Raw genomic sequence first — 18,874 nt, 5'->3', positions numbered from 1 at the left:
TGACGACAGATGCATAGTAAGTGTATGTGCTTAACCTCAGTGATGGGAATATGAGGTGTTATACATATACAGTCTAAGGGGTTTATTCAGCAGGTAAGACGGAAGCCTTTTGCTCTAATTCATAGTTAACGTTACATATTCCACAAATGCATTTCAAAGTCAGTGGTGGTTTGTATTTTATTAATGTGTTATAAACATGCAAATGCGTTTATCAGTTGTGTCTGGGGTTGCGTGCAAAATGCTCTTGAACATAACATCAGTCCACTTTGTGTAGAGGTTGCATTCCTCACATCTCCTGCTGTTGACTTGTCCCTCGTGCTTCAAGAGTTTTTGATAAATGTGATTGTAGCCTCGGGTTCTTTTCTTTGGTTGTCAACAGCTGATAAAAAATAGTGTCTTAATTAGACACTCAGGATGCCGCTATAGCTTAATCTGTGACCTCAGCACTCTTCATTCTGACACATGGTATTAGTGGTAAACACTTGTATTTTTACGGTAAAATATAGAATCAAACTCCAACCTGAACTGTAAAAACTAAAAAATAAATAGCAGAAAAAAATCTTCTGTTGGCTATTTACTAGGGCGAAATTCTGATGTCAACTGCCAGTTTTTACCATTTTTTTATTTACAGTGTGCACTATGCAGTGAAAACCATTTGATCAAGAATGATTAACTGCTATGAGTCAAACAAAGCTTGGGACATAATCATTCTTATACAAGTGCTTCCAAAAAATTCTATTGTAATCCTCTTTTTTTTTACTTTACTCCCCTGATACTGCATTTCATAAATACAATTGTTGTTGTAATGCATTTGAAACATTCAATCAAATTCACTAAATAGCGAAGCTGTCCATTTCATTACTTTATATGTATGTCATCAATATACAAATGTAAATGAGATGGTAATCTGCATAATAAATAAAGAAAAAGAAGAAAAAATGGTTACAATGATCATTTGCTTTAAAAGTGATCTATTTTACTCAGACAGCTGTGATCACAAGAAGAGTTTTCCACTGCAACATAAACATAAAACACCTGTTAAAACTGCATTCATTCATTTCTTGGCCACGTTGGGGCATCTGTCATATCATCCCCTTCTGTAGTTATTATGGCTAATTTGTTAGAAAACAGTTGTCTTTTTACACATCCAGCAGACACAGAGCAGCATTAGCATTCAGTTGAGTCATGTTTGTGTTCAGTTGATGAATGCAAGTCAAATATACGATCTCCTTTTATCTCTGGTTTGGTCTCTACCAACTCCTGAGGGATGTGTCTTTTTTATTGTTAAATGCTCAAATATGTTCAACAACCATTGTCTAAATGTGATGAGAGTGGATTTTGTGGTCCAGAAAACCAAAACAATGAGCTAAAATAGGCTAAAAAGGACATAGTGCTGAGTGAAACTACAAAGTTGGTTCAATGGGTTATAATTATCTGTGAATTAGTCACCATGAGTGATACATTTCATATAGTCATTTGAACTATTGTTAATATGAAAAGTCATGTATATGACATCTTAAATAAGATGTCATATACTTTTCTGGGCCACAGGGAGCAGCCTCATTTTGAACTAGGGAAAATAAACAACGTTTTAAAGATATACCATACCTGCCCATCTCTTTGCATATATTGTCCTGCATGTTGCTGGAATTTGCTACGTTTGTATGGGTATGTAAATGTGCAGAGCCTTACCTATTTTGAATGTGTCATTTGATACAAATATATTGGGTTTCGCTTGCGAGCCGGTGCACAACTCATGAATAAGATATTGATTCTTTAGTGCCTTGTCTTTCCAGGTGATCACAGAGCGGAGAGAGCAGCACTCCACATGCAAGAGGGCAGACGGTACTACTGTTTGTACGTCAACTGTTGCGCACATTTTGTGCTGCCTCTTTATATTATTATTATTATTAATTCAGTAACTGTTGCCCCGTGGCTGCTGGAGGAGATGCGCTGGATGTTGACACGTTGAGTGTTTACTGCTCAAAGTGAACTGACCCTTTGCTTTCAAATCCCAATTGGAAGCTCCGTGGTGGAGTCCTAAACAGAGGGATGACCCACTGTAGTGACAATGATGAGCAGAGTGATGACGGAGCAGAAAAACCCAACAAGGGCCAGAAGAAGAGAAGTAAAGCAGAAAAGCATGTGTCTTTCCCCCCTGATGAACAGATAGTCTCCGGCTTTGCTGAGCACAGGGACACGGACAGAAAGGGTAAGCTGCTGTTGAATGTAAGTCTGATTCAATATCACAATGATGTCATGATGTCATTTTGGTGACCTTTGGTCATCTGCATTAAAGTCACCATTAATGGAAAGGGTTTTTTTCAACTTAAATGCGATTTTAAAAAAAGAAACATCCATATATTCAAAAAATGTCTGCATTGTCCTGTATATAGTATAACAGCTTTTCACTTCAACCTCCTAAAATGTAGCATTTGGTGAATTTCTCAAAGTATACATTCACTATAGTCACTTATTCACCATTATCTCACTGACATAACAGGATATTAGTATGTAGCTTGTTTTAGATCAATATCATGTCAATAAAAGGAATGTTAGTTTCCAAACTATACACAAACTAAAAGCTACTATTCTTCAAGAAAACATTTTGCTATGTTTATAGTTTTTTCGTTATAGTTAAGGCTTTGGTAAAGGCTAAGCTATTCCAAATACAGCTGAGCAGATGGCAAATGGACTGTAGTTGTATATCTCTTTTCTAGTCAAAAGCGCTTTAACACTACATGTCATCATTCACCCATTCACACCCATTCATACACTGATGACAGGGACTACCATGCAAAGGTGCCACCTGCACATGACTATCTACTCATAGATACCCATTCATACCCATTCATACACCGCAGGAACAGTCTACGGGAGCAATTTGGGGTTAGTTGACTTGCCCAAGGACACATCAACATGGCCTAGTGGAGCCCAGGATCAAACCGGTGTGCCTGCGCTGTATCAATGGGTGTGAATAGCTGAATGACATGTTGTGTGAAAGCGCTTTGAGTGGTCGGAATAGAAAAGCACTATATAAGTACAGTCCCTTTAGCATTTAACTGAAAGTGGAACCATCTCTACTGGTTTTGTTAATGGAGTCTTGTGGCTTTGAAGAGAGCATAGATAAGTTTCACTTTTAGTTCAGTTCTCAGTTGAAAGGACTGTCTGACGGAAAGGTAAAGCAGTGAAAATATTCTTTCCGTATATATTCTTTTCGTTTTGCTGCTGCCCCCATCTACAGCAGTGCATTACTTTGCACATGTGCTGGTTCTCCTGTCTGTTTCTCCAAACTGGGGGCGTGCTGACCATCATCTACTGTAGGTAATACTACACTGACTGAGAAGAACCTCATACAAGCCCACGTTAGAAAACCCAAACTATCCCTATAAACCTGACATGATCACTTTTGAGATGGTTGCAGTTAATGCTACCAAATGTTGTTGGTCAAGTTCAAACTGCTTCTTTAAAACAGCAATGCCAGGCTGATTCCCAGTCTGTGTTCTAAGCTAGGCTGCCATGTCCCAGAACTATTATGGATTCACAAATATTAAATCAATGAATCTACTTATCTGAATGGGGAAATTAAAAGCAAGCACTAAATACTATTTCTCTTCCTAGTTTGACATTTTGTAAAATACACGATTCTACGTCAGGATGGGATTAGCTTGACTTAGCATGAAGACTGGTAGCAGGTGGAGACAGCTGCCCTAGCTCTGTCCTAAACTAATAATTTACATATTCATCATTTGTTAAGCTGTACGTAAACATAGATGTAAAACGGCACATTTTTATGCAAAGTCACTTGCTGTAACTATTTAAGTTTGTCACCTTGAGATCTCCAGGCAACGGAAAAATGATTTAAAACCAAGTTACACAACATGGCTCCCTCTAAAGCCACAAATTGTCTTTTTTAAATTTCTGTTTGTGTCCGTATGAACAAACGAGACACAATGTGCTCAGTTGTTTCTGTTTATATTTGAACTTTGGACAGAGCCAGGCTAGCTGTTTCCCCCTACTTCCAGTCTTCATGCTAAGCTAATCACCTCTTAAATGACTCCAAGTCCAGTGAAGAGAATTAGAAATAGAACGTAAAAACAATCCTTAAAACACAACTGATTCTTTTTTTTTTATTGTCACATAAATATATACTGTGATCTACTGTTCATTTAACCCTTTTAGTTATAATTTCAATCACTCGTTTTGACCTCGATTCACAGCTAAAAGCAAGCTGCCTTTATTTACTTTGTTTTATCTTCCCTGAAATGTATTCAACTAAATACATTTTAAAATGCAATCCAGTTTTGAAGGATACACAAGGATCAAAAATGTTTAAGTGTTTCCATCATAAAATCCTCTGTAGTCTCTCACATCTGGAACTTCCTATCCCATAAGGCTGTGGATGATAAACTGAGATGCCTGATTGGTTGATTTATTGCTCAGACAGACATTCATGTCCTTCTCACTTCTCGCTGACTGCCATCTTCCTTGTAGTATACACACACACACACACACACACACACACACACACACACACACACACACACACACACAGTCAGAGCACAGCACAGTTTACCGTATGGCATTTCTTAGCCCCTTAAGCACTTTTGAATGGTTGCTGGTGGCTCACTGGGATGCAGAGACATTAAAGCAGTGAATGAGTGTATTCTTCTATTTTAGTTGACAGCTGCCTCACCTTGATGGAGGTAATGGTGGCGTACCAGCAGAGCTGCAGCAGACACCAGGTCCAACCCAGAGCTCACATCCTGCAGCAGCTCCAGGTACACAGCTTCACACATCACTGCTCGTCTTTGTACAAGTCAGTCAAGCAGCATGAGACAAGTCTTTTTGTTGGGTTTACTGTTTCTGTGGGTTGTGCTCATACTGCAGCGCACTAAGTTACTGTATATCTGTGTCAAACTGTAGGGATGTCACAATACCAGAAATGTTGTTGTCGATACCAATACAAGTGAAATTTCACGATTTTCTAATTCGATACCACGGTAAAAAAACAGATCAATGAACCCTTTGAGCTAGTGTCAGGAAATTTAGTGTCTCTAATATCTATTTAATATTGCTGTGAAAACATCTGCCATGTATTTCTTCAAGTTTCTCGCCAAAAACTACATTTGAACCCAACTTGATACCATTAGAACCAGGCGGCAACTTCCGGTTCTGCCAAGTGAAGCCGATGTGGAAGTGTCTTAAAACTTGCATTGTCTCTACTGACCATCAGGGGGCGACTCCTCCGGCTGCAAAAATAAGTCTGATTGTATAGAAGTCTATGAGAAAATGGTCTCAATCCCTAGTTTCAAGTCTTCTTCAATACAGCATGATGTTCATGTAGTACATTATGGTCCATTTAGAGTCAAATAGACCATAAAGCAGGGTATGCTTTAGGGCGGGCTTACTGTGATTGACAGGTCGCTGCCACTACCAGAGCCGTACACGGCGTCTCTACGTCTTCCAAATATGGTAGTCGGCACGGCAGTCCACAAACCAATGGGTGTCGTCACGATGACTATGTCCACTTCTTGTATACAGTCTATGAATAGAACTTACCATCACCTAATTCTATTTTTTACTGAATAGAGCTGGAACATATCGTAACAAATGTCAACGCAACCTCCATTAACATTAGCTGCTATAGCTCTGCAGGTCTGTGCTGCCCACCGGCTGCTAACAGCTAACGTTGACTAGCTCTCCTCCCATCGATGTCAACACAGATTTGTTGTTCACAATGTGGCATTACTAGGGAAAAAATATGCTGTCTCTCCCCTCTACAAGGGATATTTGTAAAAAAAAACGAATACCGTTCTTGAGACATACCTACCAAACTGTGTATCCCTGAAGGAGTACAGTAATTGCAGGGGAATGTTTTAACTAAATCCCACACACTAAGAGCCAGCACAGAGCAGAAGACATTTTAAATAACAGAACCTCTGTATTACTCATACTATAAGACTTGTTTTAAAATTTTCATCTCACACTGTTATCATGATGACGTGGTGCATAACTTACATAACTGATCTCAGAGAAGCTGTGTGTGTGTGTGTGTGTGTGTGTGTGTGTGTGTGTGTGTGTGTGTGTGTGTGTGTGTGTGTGTGTGTCAGCTGCCTCCTTCCCTCCCACCCCAGTTTCCTGTAGTGCTCTCCTTGGATACAGCTCATGTCCCACTCAGACTAATCTCAAGGTCCTCCATCTATTAGCACGTTTCTGACTACGTCTTCTAACCGTTACTTGAACTAGACGTTGTAGGTTCAGTCCGACATGAAAATTCATTCCTAACCTGAATTCTTTAAATGAAAATTACGCTTCGATTGAAACGCTTACAATTTATAGTCGTCCACCCTCTGGCATGGAGTCGCTATAGGAGATTCAGATTAACGGGTCACAAGCTAAAAGGTTGGAAAGATCAGTATGAACCAATTAGGAAACAATTAGGTACACGGCATCAAAGGTGAACCATGAAGTGGGTCTGTAAACTGTTACAACGCCTGGGTATTCATTTTTTCTGATCGTCTGACTGCTCGTATTTCTTGCGTTGTTGGACCCATTTTCAATGATGTTGCTGCTTTTTAAAGTCTCTCAGTTATTAACTTTGTGAGTACTGCTCTCATCTCCCTCATTACCACCACTGAGGTGCCTTTGAGCAAGGCCCCTGACCCACTTCAGAGGTGCTGCTCAGTGGCCAGCAGATCAGACTGTAGTGGTCGTGGTGTGAATGTGATCAGGTTGCTCCTGGTAGAACCAATGGCTGGATCTGCAAAAAATACAACCATACTAGTAATAAACTATACTCTTCCTTCAAAGCTGGAAGACTATTCAAAGTCTTCCTTCAAAAGAGGTAGTGTTTCCAAGCACTAGAATCCCTTCACAAAACCATTTCACTGCAGCAGGGTCTGACAGTCTGCTCCATGCAGTCCTGGTTCTGGTTCTCCTGTGCCTCCCTTCCCTCCAGCGGGCCCAGAAATAAAGCCTGGGCCTCCAGCAGCGTGTAACAGTTAAAGGTTCCTTGTAACTTTGCGTTTGATTCGAAACATTATGTTTGCCTTAAACCCGAACGTATCACGAGTAAAGAAAACAGATCCTCATGCTAGAGGTCTAAACTCCAGCAGAGATGAAACCTGCAAAGTGAAATATTGCCTTAGAAGAAGTGTGTGTAACTCTGTTCTGCTATGCAACATCAGCAACTCTGCTCATGAAGTAAGTGTACCATGCAGTGATATTACAGCACTGCAGAAAGGATCGATACTAACACCATAACCTGGTGCAACTGGAGCCTCACGTGCTGTCAGAGCATAGCCGACTGCCAACTCAAGCTTTTATTAAAACATGTAGCAGCGCAGGCTTACAGACACACATAAACAGTGAGCGTACGTAGAGTATGCACACTGTGACACAGTGAGTGTGTATATACACACTTACTAAAATCCCTTTGGATAATTCAAATCATTTGCTTCCATCAGCCTCAATCAGGCTTATTGCTGCAGAGCGCTTACAGCGTCTCCACTCAAAGAGGCTAAGAGCAGGTTAACTGCAGCAAGGCTCGAGTTAGTGTGAATGCAAACAATTCACAGCTGTAAACAACGCGTGCAGAGTGCTGTACCACACGTAAGTTAATGTTGAGGCAGAGGAGATAATTGGTTGGCAAATATTTATTGTAGTAGTGATGATATTTTATTTCTCTCTATGAGTCATATTTTGTTTTTCCTTGTTTCAATTGGTTTCGTTCATTTTCCACTTTACACATTCACTGTGTGTATTCATGCAACACATTCTCAGTCCCAACTGGTTAAATACGGACGCTTGGTCAGCGGCCCAACGCTCCAAACTGTGACGCTCTAGGTTCCCCTCTTGCCTCAGTTTTGGACGTGTCAGGAACCGTCAGTTTCTACTCCTTACACATACAGTCTCTGTATTCATATGGAACGTCTATATATATATAAGTGAAGAAATGTTTTTAGTGTTCAACGTTTTGGGTGTTGTTCTTGCATAGATTTAATGACATTTTTTGACTTTACTTAATCAAACATTGACCACTTAGAATAACTTATGATAAATAAAGACTATGATGCTTGCAAAGAGAAACAGTCAGTGAGTGACCGGAAATTGTGAACTATTGTGATACTTGACCTTTACTTATTATAAAAGGATTCATAATGTGTTGTGATTATTGTAATAAAGCAGTATGAATATTTACATGTGTGTGATTATACGGTGCTATAAACAGATTATAATGCATTATAGACACAGGGTCATAGAAAGTGCTACTGAAAAAAGCCCTATGATTGTCTTTAAATGGTAAATGGACTGTACTTGTATAGACTTTTCTAGTCTTTCCGACTACTCAATAACACTACGTGTCATCATTCACCCAATCACACACTGATGGGCTACCATGCAAGGTGCCACCTGACCATCAGGACTATCTACTCATACATACCCATTCATACATGGCAGGAACAGCCTGCGGGAGCAATTCAGGGTTAAGTGTCCTTCCCAAGGACACATTGACATGGACTAGCGGAGCCGGGGATCGAACCGTCGAGCCTCTGATTGAAGGACTATGCTGCTCTACCACTGAGCCACAGTCGCTTTATTGCTTATTCCCCCTTGAAATATAATACACAAAATGAAAGGAAAAGACATCAATGTTTGCAGACGTGTTGCTCTCAGAATGTTGAATTATACATAAGTGGTACTGATGTCAGAAATCCCATTTTGGTGTAGAGACACTTTTACAGCCAACGTCATCAAACGTATGCGTGTGCATGTTGGGAATAGAAGTGTGGTTTTGCTCCAGCCATCCAGAAGAGTTAGCAAGCTTTAATTAAACACTGAATTTAAACTGTTACCAGCAAATCAAAAGGTCTGGTTTTTGCATATTCAGTTGTCAGAATCTATAAGCCAACAGCAAACTCAAGTTCTACATGATTCTGACAGGACCACGACCGTTACAGAGGAACAGGTAATTCAGTTTCAAGAGTGACCATGTTAACTGGTGACTTTCAGCCGAATGAGTCCGTGGTTACTCGTATTAACTTGCGTCAATGGTTGGCGTAAATAATAAACATATATGAGTCTGTATTTAAAATTGATTGAAGGCTGTTTAGAGGAAACCTACATGTTTTCAACCGCATCTATGACAGCAAGCTATTGAACGTGTTGACTACCACGGGACTGATCAGAAATGCTAAACTCAATGAAGTCAAACCTCTGCATTCATGTCATGGTGTTTGACGCTCATGACCACAGATAACATAGTTGGAAGCATCTAGTGACTCGTAGTTTCTCGTTAGTGTAACGTAACACACTCTGCCAAATACATGTTTATATCATGGCCTCAAAATACTGCACCACTTGCTGATGTGTTCTACCCACTCACTGATAGCACATAGATCTGGAAAGACAATTTGTTTAGGTTGCATTCGTGATCTTTGGTGGTGTCCTTCCGTAGCTTGAAAAGCCATCACACTCCACTGTACATCCATTACCAAATTGTGTGCTCACACTTATATACGTCATCATTGTTTACAAACTGTAAAATGGTCCAAAAATGGACTAACATACATCAGAATTACACGTGCATACACCACGAAGTGCAAGCGTACTAAAAACATCTTCCTTACACACATTCGCTCCCTCTCCAACAAAATAAACTAACTTATTCTCTCTTAGCCACACTCGAAACACACAGTCTGCCATTTATAATTCATTTTATGTACATACTTATTTTACTTGGACCAGCCATGTTAAAGCATGCTACTCTCACCCCCCCCCCCCCCCCCCCCCCCCTCCCCCTCACTTGCATAATTTGACTTGAGATCAAGGGGAATTATTTGTGGAAAATTAGAGACTTAGCAGTGCTTACATTAAGCATACAGCCGCCGTATTATCTCCGAGGTGCTAATGGACCCAGATGCATTGGAAACAGTTGTAGGTGGTCTTCCTGAAAGAGTAAAATATGTATGGTTAAGTATTAGCTAAGAGGAGCAATATTTAGACCAAAAGAGCCGCATGCAAATGAATCCATAATAAGACGATGCAAAACGAAAAGAGGAACGCCTAAAGAGCAAATTTATTAAATGAGGTCTTTTCAGGCAAGGGGCGATTCCCCCGAGGACCAGCGATGAAGACTATTTAAAGCTTTTTTTTTTATTGCACCCTTGGGCCCCTTTGCACTCCTTTGAAATATTGTAAGTGGATAAAACCGGATTGCTGTCGGTGACATCTTCATAGGAGTGGTAAACAATAATAGGTTGGAGCCAGCGGGGTCTAAGGCCGCCATGCTTTAACTCTCTGACTTCACTGTGTGTCTCTCCGCTCTGTGTTTCTGTTTGCTTCGCTCTGCGATTACAAAGGTAATTGAGATGATCAAGCCATGGATGGATTACTGAACGGGCCTACCGGGCACAGGACCAGGCACAGGGGCCCAAAATGTCAGGGCCCCCCCTGGCCTTCACCTATTAAAATTGTCCCTCAAAGAGACACGTACCAACCAGGAAGCAACTCAAAACAACTACAAAGAGACACAAAGAGACTACAAAGAGACTAGCACGACTACAAAGAGACACAAAGAGACTACAAAGACACTAACACAACTGCAAAGAGACACAAAGAGACTACAAAGACACTAACACAACTACAAAGAGACACAAAGAGACTACCACATCTACAAAGAGACTACAAAGACACTAACACAACTACAAAGAGACACAAAACACCTACAAAGAGACTACAAAGAGGCTAACACAACTCAAAAGAGACACAAAACAACCACAAAGAGACTACAAAGAGACTAACACAACTCCAAAGAGACACAAAACACAAAGAGACACAAAACAACTACAAAGAGATACAAAGAGACAACACAACTACAAAGAGACGCAAAACACAAAGAGACACAAAACAACTACAAAGAGATACAAAGAGACAACACAACTCCAAAGAGACACAAAACACAAAGAGACACAAAACAACTACAAAGAGATACAAAGAGACAACACAACTCCAAAGAGACACAAAACACAAAGAGACACAAAACAACTACAAAGAGATACAAAGAGACAACACAACTACAAAGAGACGCAAAACAACTACAACAATCTAGATTGTTTTGGTGTGATTTAAAGTTCTGGAGATATCGGCTGTAGAGATGTCTGCCCTCTCTTGAATATAATGGAACTTTATGGTACTTGTGGTAAAAAAATGACCATAAATCATCACCCGGATACTCGAGATAATCCACAGACCTTGTGAGCAGTTTCATGAAGGAACTATTTTCTCTCGCACTGTCAGCACTGTCCTCGACCCTGTGAAGTAAAAGTGGTTACAGGTTGGATTCCAAATTTCCTCTAATTGAGGACAATGCAATTGAAATCTGTCTGTCTGCCTATCTATCATAGGATATGTGACAGAAGTCTCCTTTTATCTGATGAAATCATATAGCTAAAGTACTGTATATGTTTTAACAGAAATCTCCTTATTTTCATAAAACTACAACAAAAATGTATGTTTAATGAGAATGAGTTTTTGCCCAGACACGTTACTTCTCATATCACAGTGTACTCTCCCCCTTCACAAATCCATAGAATGAAATGATCCTCCCACAATGTAGATCACATACATCAGTGTGTGTGAAGTTAAACAGTCCATTCTTCCCCCTTGTGCTGAGGGTGACTTATTGATGGATTTATTAAGTTTACAGTGGTGAAACACTGTTGTTTCTAGGTTTTGGGAGAAGTATTTTCCAAACACAAAAGGATTGTAAATGAAGCCGGCTCCAACTAGGAGTTTGCGTTTGTTCCATGATGTTTGGAGAATAAGCTCGGAATTAGTTGCATGTTGGCAAATCTTCTAATGAATGGCTTAGCGGTTGTTTCCCTTGCAGATTATTCAGTTGAGTGGACTGAAGAGAAATCAATTACTGCAACTTAACTTCCATTATTTATCCCACAGTTGAGGAAAAAAAAACGACCTTACACGACAACGTGCCTCTATTAAATCCATAGGGTCAGATTCAATTCCCAGAAATGTTATTTTTCTGGGCTAAATCTCTCGAGGAGGAGGAGGAGGGGGGGGGGGGGGGGGGGGGGCTCCAGAAATGAAAAGACAAGAGAAAATCTGTTTTTACAGACCACCGCTGCTTTCTCAGCTCCTTTGATTAGCATTAATGTTGCACTGCGGAAGTCTGCCGGCACAACTGTCACAGCTCCTTCCACCCCCCCCCCCCCCCCCCCCACACACACACACCAACACACATACAGAGATATAAAGCTATATCTCCCCCTGCCTGCGTAATTCTAAAGGGAACCTTTTTTTCTTTTAAATTAAATGCACGCTGATTGTTATTGCGCCCTCCCCTCCCCGCGTGGAATATTCGGCAGCGAGGTAAATGTCACTAAATAAGTGCCATACTTTCTTTCCTCGGTGGCTGTTAGGAGGCTTTTTGCATGCAAAATAAAAGCACGGAGAAGGAGAAGGAGGAGGTGGAGGAGTGTTCGTGCATGCGTCTGAGTGCGAGCGCTTATCAGGGCACAGCAGGGGGACCGGACATATGTCGCTCCTCTCATTACAGGCCGAGAGCAGCGATAACGGGGCGGTTAGTGGCGCATTTGAAATGGCGTACAGCGGCAGTCGTGGCGATCACACGGGGGGGGGGGGGGGGGGAAGAGAGAAGCGGGGTCGGGATGAGGATCACCACGGGACCCGCCGCTAACGCACTCCAGTCTGTCATTCAGACGGCCTCCGCACCCACGCACACACTCACACACACACACACACGCACTCGCACACACACGCACAGTGGCAGCAACAACATGCTTTATTTAAAACGCTCTGACTCCGCAGCCTTTCCCATTGTACTTTTACACAGCTCCGCTTTAATGCCGTCTGGGAAACAGCATGCAGAAGTGAAAAGGGGATAAAAGCTCGTCTACGTGTAAAAGAGTCTATTTTACATTCTGTGCCGCTAATTGAATCCGGAGCGGTTGCAGTTAAACTGAATGGCATGTGTGATGTGCACTATTGGTGGTGCACTATTAGGCTGAATTGAATTTGCACGGTCGGCTGGTTGCACAAGTAATATGAGTGCTTTTGTAAGTAGGGATAATATTACAGGTCCGGACTCATTGAGGGTTCACACAGAGGAGACGCTCTGTCACCGAAAACTACCGCGTGTTCAGACAGAGTCACACGTACGCAATGTTTACATGCAGGTGTAAACAATATGTCAATCATGGGATCTTTGCTCACATTGGAATTACGTGTTGTTGCTGTAGATTGCCCCTCTTTACTTCATAACTCCTCCAACAGTGTAGGATTTAAAGGGCCAGTTCAGCCACATTACAGGAAGCTCAGTATCTCTCACATCTGCATCCCAGAACAGCAGAGCGGGGGGGAGGTCAGTTCTCAATATTCTAAGATGTTTAAATAGGAAAAAAACACTTCAGGCTATACTGTTTCTATATTTCATCATTATCACGTGTTAAAAGTGGAAAACTAGAATGTAACAAGCGTGTTACAGAGGCATATCACTGTCAGTGTTAGTTTTTGTAAAAAGTTATGAAAACGAATATTGGACAGGAGGAGAACATTATTATGGCTGTACTTTATGAATCCCTAATCTCTAATACAATACACTCTTATTGTAAAATATAAAATAAAATAAACAAAAAGTTAATTCCATGGTTTGGTCCATCCCAATGTTGACACCATGGCTACGGCCTTGGTGTCATCGTATTACCTAAGTGACCCGGGTCACATGATGTCATCTTAAGTCTCTTTGTGGGATTTCTTAGAAATAAGACAACATGTAGAACGCCATCAGACGTATCCTTTAAATGCAAAGAATAACTTAAGTACACTGGATGTCTGGGAGGAGGCTTGTTAAACGGGAGCTGTCCCAAATTAGCAGTACTTCAGGATCAAAATACAGAATATTATAGTATGGATCTGTCCACTGTAGAGAAAGAGCTTTGAAGAAAAGGAGGCAGAGAAGGAAAAGGCGTTGTGTAAAAGAAGGATGTCATGTGAAGATTTAAGAGTTTGGGTGTTCTCTGCTAATAAAGGACTGAAAAGAGCACTCAAGTTAAAGATCCTTCATCACCAACTGGATGTGCCATTTTAGGATCACTCCACCTGTCCTGTCCTACAGGAAACGGGAGGACATCAAATTCAAAAAAAAGTCCAGCTCATAAATTAAAATTTCCCAGGCCAAACCCCACACCCACCCAAAACGGTCGACGACAATGTTTTTCTATTTCACTCCATAGTGAACCAAATGTGAGACAATGATGCATGTGTGAAATGGCGCGTGAAACTGATGTTTTTACATGTGTCTATATGTATCTACCCATGAAATGCTGCTCCACATGTTGTGCTTTACGATAAATTCACATGCTTTTTTTTGAAAGGCTTAATATCCTATATTTGGTATATACATGTTTACTTGTACGCCCCAGAAAGCACAGAAGACCAGACCTCTGTGTGCAGGGCTGCACAATTAATTGAAATTTAATCAAAATCACAGTTGCCTGCTGCAATTTTCAAAAATCTCAGGAGGCGTGATATTTGTTGCGGGTGACGTGTGTGTCAAAATCTCATTTTAGATTAAATATGGTCGAGCTGATCACACACCATGTTCTATCGACTTAACACAACGTCTGTGTTTGGTGCAGATCTCTGCTAAAAATCACGTGTTCTTCAAAGGAAATGAGAATAATGACGTAGAAATGATCATTCCCTCTTCAGTCAGTCAATATACATGTCTGCATAACCAGCAAGTCAGTCCAGACAAGAAAGACAAGTGTCGTATGTACTTCATGCACTGTGAGAAGAGCACCATTTTGCTCATTGCTATCATCTCTTTTTTAACATTCATTCATTACTGTGTTGCTGTGTAAGCACTTGTATTTCTGTTTTCAGTGTGATTCTAATTCATTTGATCCTAAAGACCAAAATAAAAATGAATCACATTAAAACAAAAGATGGTGCCGACAGAGGATCCCTGAACACAGACGTCCTCCATCAGAACGGCAGAAAAGATTCCCCACATTCAAGAAATGTTGAAAAGGTGATTGTGGTGGCTATAGCCTGTTATTATGTTGACGCCTTATTTTTAAGGGTGATCTTTTAAAAATATACCGTCATAAATAATTCCCACAAGCAACCTGTGCCAAATCCTAAATTGACATAATTCCTATGCTCCGTGTTCTTCTCTCTCCTCTCTCCAGTATTAGCGCTGATAGAATCACATAGTGAGAAACATTCAGCAGAGAGTTAGATGTGCAACACACAGATCAGACGTTCACACTCTCTGAAACACACACACACACACACACACACACATCCTTCCAACCAAGCACTCGCCACTCAGCCTTGAATGTGTACATTATTTTTGACATCAGCCATTTAAGGGGACGGTATATTTTACACAAAGTGGCATTAATTAAGTCGCTAAAGGCAGGCGATCATGTATTTCAAAAGCAGTGCGGACAACAAAGGCAGTGACAGTGGGAAATACTGGAAGTCAATTAGAATTTTATGTACGTTTTTAGATCTCCCTCTTTTTTTTTTAAATGATAAATGAAGTTACTAATTTCGTCTGTGCTCTTTCTAGACACTGCAGCTTTAATTGCTAATTGTTAACAGCGAACGAATACATTTGCATATTAATTAGCTCCCAATTTACATTTTTAATTTGCCGCCTTCAAAGGGTGTGAGATAAAAGGTCGTGTTATTTTAAATAATTTATCCTTTATTGCGGAAAAGATGCTGAAAGGAAAATGTGTACGTGTGTGTGTGTGTGTGTGTGTGGGGGGGGGGGGGGGGTGTTTAACCCCTAAGAGCTCTGAAAATGCATGTTAAAAATACATACAATATATATTTATTCATAGATATATATTTTGTCAGTTAATTAAATGGGCAGAGGATAAAAATGGTGCACTCAAACAGTTTTTAATACAAAGCCACCTGGAGAGGCAGGGCAGCTCTGGACGGTTGAGTGAAGAATCCAGTGAATGCACCAGAGCAGACTTCTGTGGAAGTCAAGTTTGAAAACCAGACCCCCCCCTCTCTCTCTCTTCGTCTTCGTCTCGTCTTCTCCTGCCGCCTGTGTGTGTGTGTGTGTGTGTGTGTGTGTGTTAGAGGAAGGGAACGCTTTTCTTTTTATCACTCCATTTTGTCCTCTCTCCCTCCTGACACATCAATTGATTTGGCAGCCGGCGCCTTCGGTTTCCGTCTTTCACCACGAGGCAGCGGCGAGCGGAGAGGGAACGAAGTTCAGAAATTCATTAAGATGAAAAACAGCCGCCACTGTATTTCTTGTGAGGAGGAAGTGCTGTGCATGTGTGTGTATGTGTGTGTGTGTGTGTGTGTGTGTGTGTGTGTTTGGGAGTGTGATATGTGTAGCCAGCCAGCCAGTTGCTTGCACATTCTTGCCGAGCGTCGTTCATTGGCTCGGTGCCACAAACAAACCGGTTTCACAAGTCGTCGCTAGCCGGCCGCCAGCACACTCTGACAGTGTTTTTAGTTTTTTTTTGCTGTTGCAAAATAACAAATATTCAAAAAATAGGTGACAGCAACGTATACAAAGTCAGTGAAAGAGATGAAGCTGGACTCCCCAAACAGGCCTCTATACTCCAGCTGGAACATTTTGAAACTTTTCTTGTCCTCCTGCTCCGAAGCCAACCAGCTCGAGGTAGTTCTGAAAGGCTCCGCCCCCTGGTTTTACAGAGAGGGGGAGACAGGTGATGTGTGCCCAGCAACACTCACCATTGACAAGTCTGTAAAAACAAGATTCCTTCAAAAGACATAATCAAGCAGTAAAACAGCCCTGTGATGCATATGGTCCTCCTGAGGAAGCAGCATTTAGGCCCTGCTCGTAGTTAAATCAGTCACGTCATTGTAATATCTAATGACATGATTGTGATGAATCAAATAAGGAGCTCGGTGTAAAGTTGCATGTTGGGGTGAGAAGCAGAGCCTCATGCGGCACAGAGCCAGAAAACCTCCCATACATTTGAGTGTTTCACAGCTTTAATCAGGATAACTGATACAAGCATCTGCATGAATCTCTAAAGATGACACGTTATTCATACTGTATGTGTGTGTGTGTGTGTGTGTGTGTGTGTGTTCCTAAACTGCCTGTGCGCTCACAGTACAATAACTCTGCCCAGTGAAGCACACATGCTCTGATGTAAAATGATGGCCCCGGTTATTTGTTTCTGCTATAATACAATAATGGACACCGCTACATGTTACGGTGTGAAGGGGTGGAGGGAACCTGAAGACAGTGACAGCGAGGGAGAAGGGATCCACCAATCAGGTCCGAGAGTCCGAATATGATATATTTGCCATGTAAGTGTAAGTACAAGGACAGAGTAACATTTGTGCAGAAACAAATATCACAGCCAAAACAGCAGCTTTCTAAATTGTATTTTCTTAATGTTTACATGAAGAAGCAAAGGACCGTATGTTTATTAATTGGAACTTTTCTAATGCACATGTTGCTTATTCTTTTTATCATAATTGTTGGAGATTAATTCGATTTTTGTTTCTTATGTGACACATTTTTAGAATACCTCAAATTTCCAAATAAAAGGATGAGATATTAAAGGAAAATAACATAAATCATGCATTGGCCAATCTGTTGTGTGAAAGCTGTAGCACTGTATTCTGTTCTTTATATGAGTGGAGAGATATCATCAACTAGATATCTGTACTGTGTTTTGTAGTTTATTAATACATCTTCAAATTAATGGATGCATTGCTAAAATACAATCCTGCAGTGCAGATTAAATAAAAAGTATAATGTCAAACAGATCCATGGATTGTTGTAATTTGTCAAATTAATACAATTTTAACCAATGAGGTGAAACTCCTTCAGCACTCCTTCCTCTCTGAGCTGACAGTGACAGAAAACCTGCTCTATTTATATAAAAGCACCGCATGTTAAAGCACAGACACACACATACACACACATCCCCGCTCTGTATAATTGTGTATATGAGCATGTAGACACATTTAAGCATGTGTGTGTGTGTGTGTGTGTGTGTGTGTGTGTGTCTCAGTTAAGATGATTACGGGGGGAAATTCAACCACCTCTACCAATTACACACCAGCCTCTTGTATACATAAACAGTGCAATTTATGTCCCATTGATCCGTCTAATTCTTTCAACAGGAGCACATTATGGCCGCCGTCTTTTTGTCTCCCGCCTCGCTCTCCTCTCGGCAGCACGAGAGGCGAGCGAAGAAAGCCTTCCAAGTCCTTTTGTGCTCCCCGTGTCCCTTTGAACAATGAATCATATTTAGCAAGGAGAGAGGAAACAAGGCGCTGCTCGCGAAGAAGAAGGCAGCTGTTCAGTGAGCCAGCCGAGATAAGTCGAGGAGGGGGGGAAGACGGAAGAGCCGGGGTTTGAATGTCGCGAAGGTGGACATGGCCCTGAGCAACATGGGGCACCAAAGACCCTGTTTACTTTCCGTACCTCTTGTTACTGTACACCGCTCACATATTCTGGAATACGTCAGAGAACAGAAAGTAAATCTGCTCTCACATCCATTTCACCGGGACTTTATCGTGACACCCTACAAAACAACTGTTTAACATCTTTAAAATGTGCATTGTATTGTATGAATGTGCAAAACAACAATCAGATTCATACAAAAAACATAACAAACACACAAATACATTCAATAAAACCTAAACAATATGTTAAGTATGACTTCCATCCTGTGAAAAATACACAGAGGAAACCACAGAGACATATTTTTAATTTGTTCACATTTGGGGCCCCCTGGTGGTTAAGGGTGGCCTCTAATTAATGCTTCCACCAAGTGATATTTTCAATTAATATGAAGTTGTTGTTTTT

The 18,874-nt window shown here is 41.0% G+C and overlaps 1 protein-coding gene across 1 annotated transcript in view; it reads left to right on the top strand.

Moving 5' to 3' along the window:
• The first annotated feature begins 28 nt into the window (after window positions 1-28).
• The window catches only part of LOC142968102 (protein phosphatase 1 regulatory subunit 37), a 67,346-nt gene continuing 48,500 nt past the window's right edge, over window positions 29-18,874 (top strand). The window contains exons 1-3 of the mRNA XM_076107851.1: window positions 29-93; window positions 1,797-2,212; window positions 4,681-4,781. Coding sequence (XP_075963966.1) covers window positions 2,053-2,212; window positions 4,681-4,781 — 261 coding nt within the window. The 5' untranslated portion in view covers window positions 29-93; window positions 1,797-2,052. The remainder of the gene's footprint in view (window positions 94-1,796; window positions 2,213-4,680; window positions 4,782-18,874) is intronic.

This window comes from Anarhichas minor, unplaced genomic scaffold (assembly GCF_050575085.1).
Source record: "Anarhichas minor isolate MPS153535 unplaced genomic scaffold, ASM5057508v1 ptg000040l, whole genome shotgun sequence".
Classification (NCBI taxonomy): domain Eukaryota; kingdom Metazoa; phylum Chordata; class Actinopteri; order Perciformes; family Anarhichadidae; genus Anarhichas; species Anarhichas minor.
This window is presented reverse-complemented; position numbering and strand designations above follow the sequence as displayed.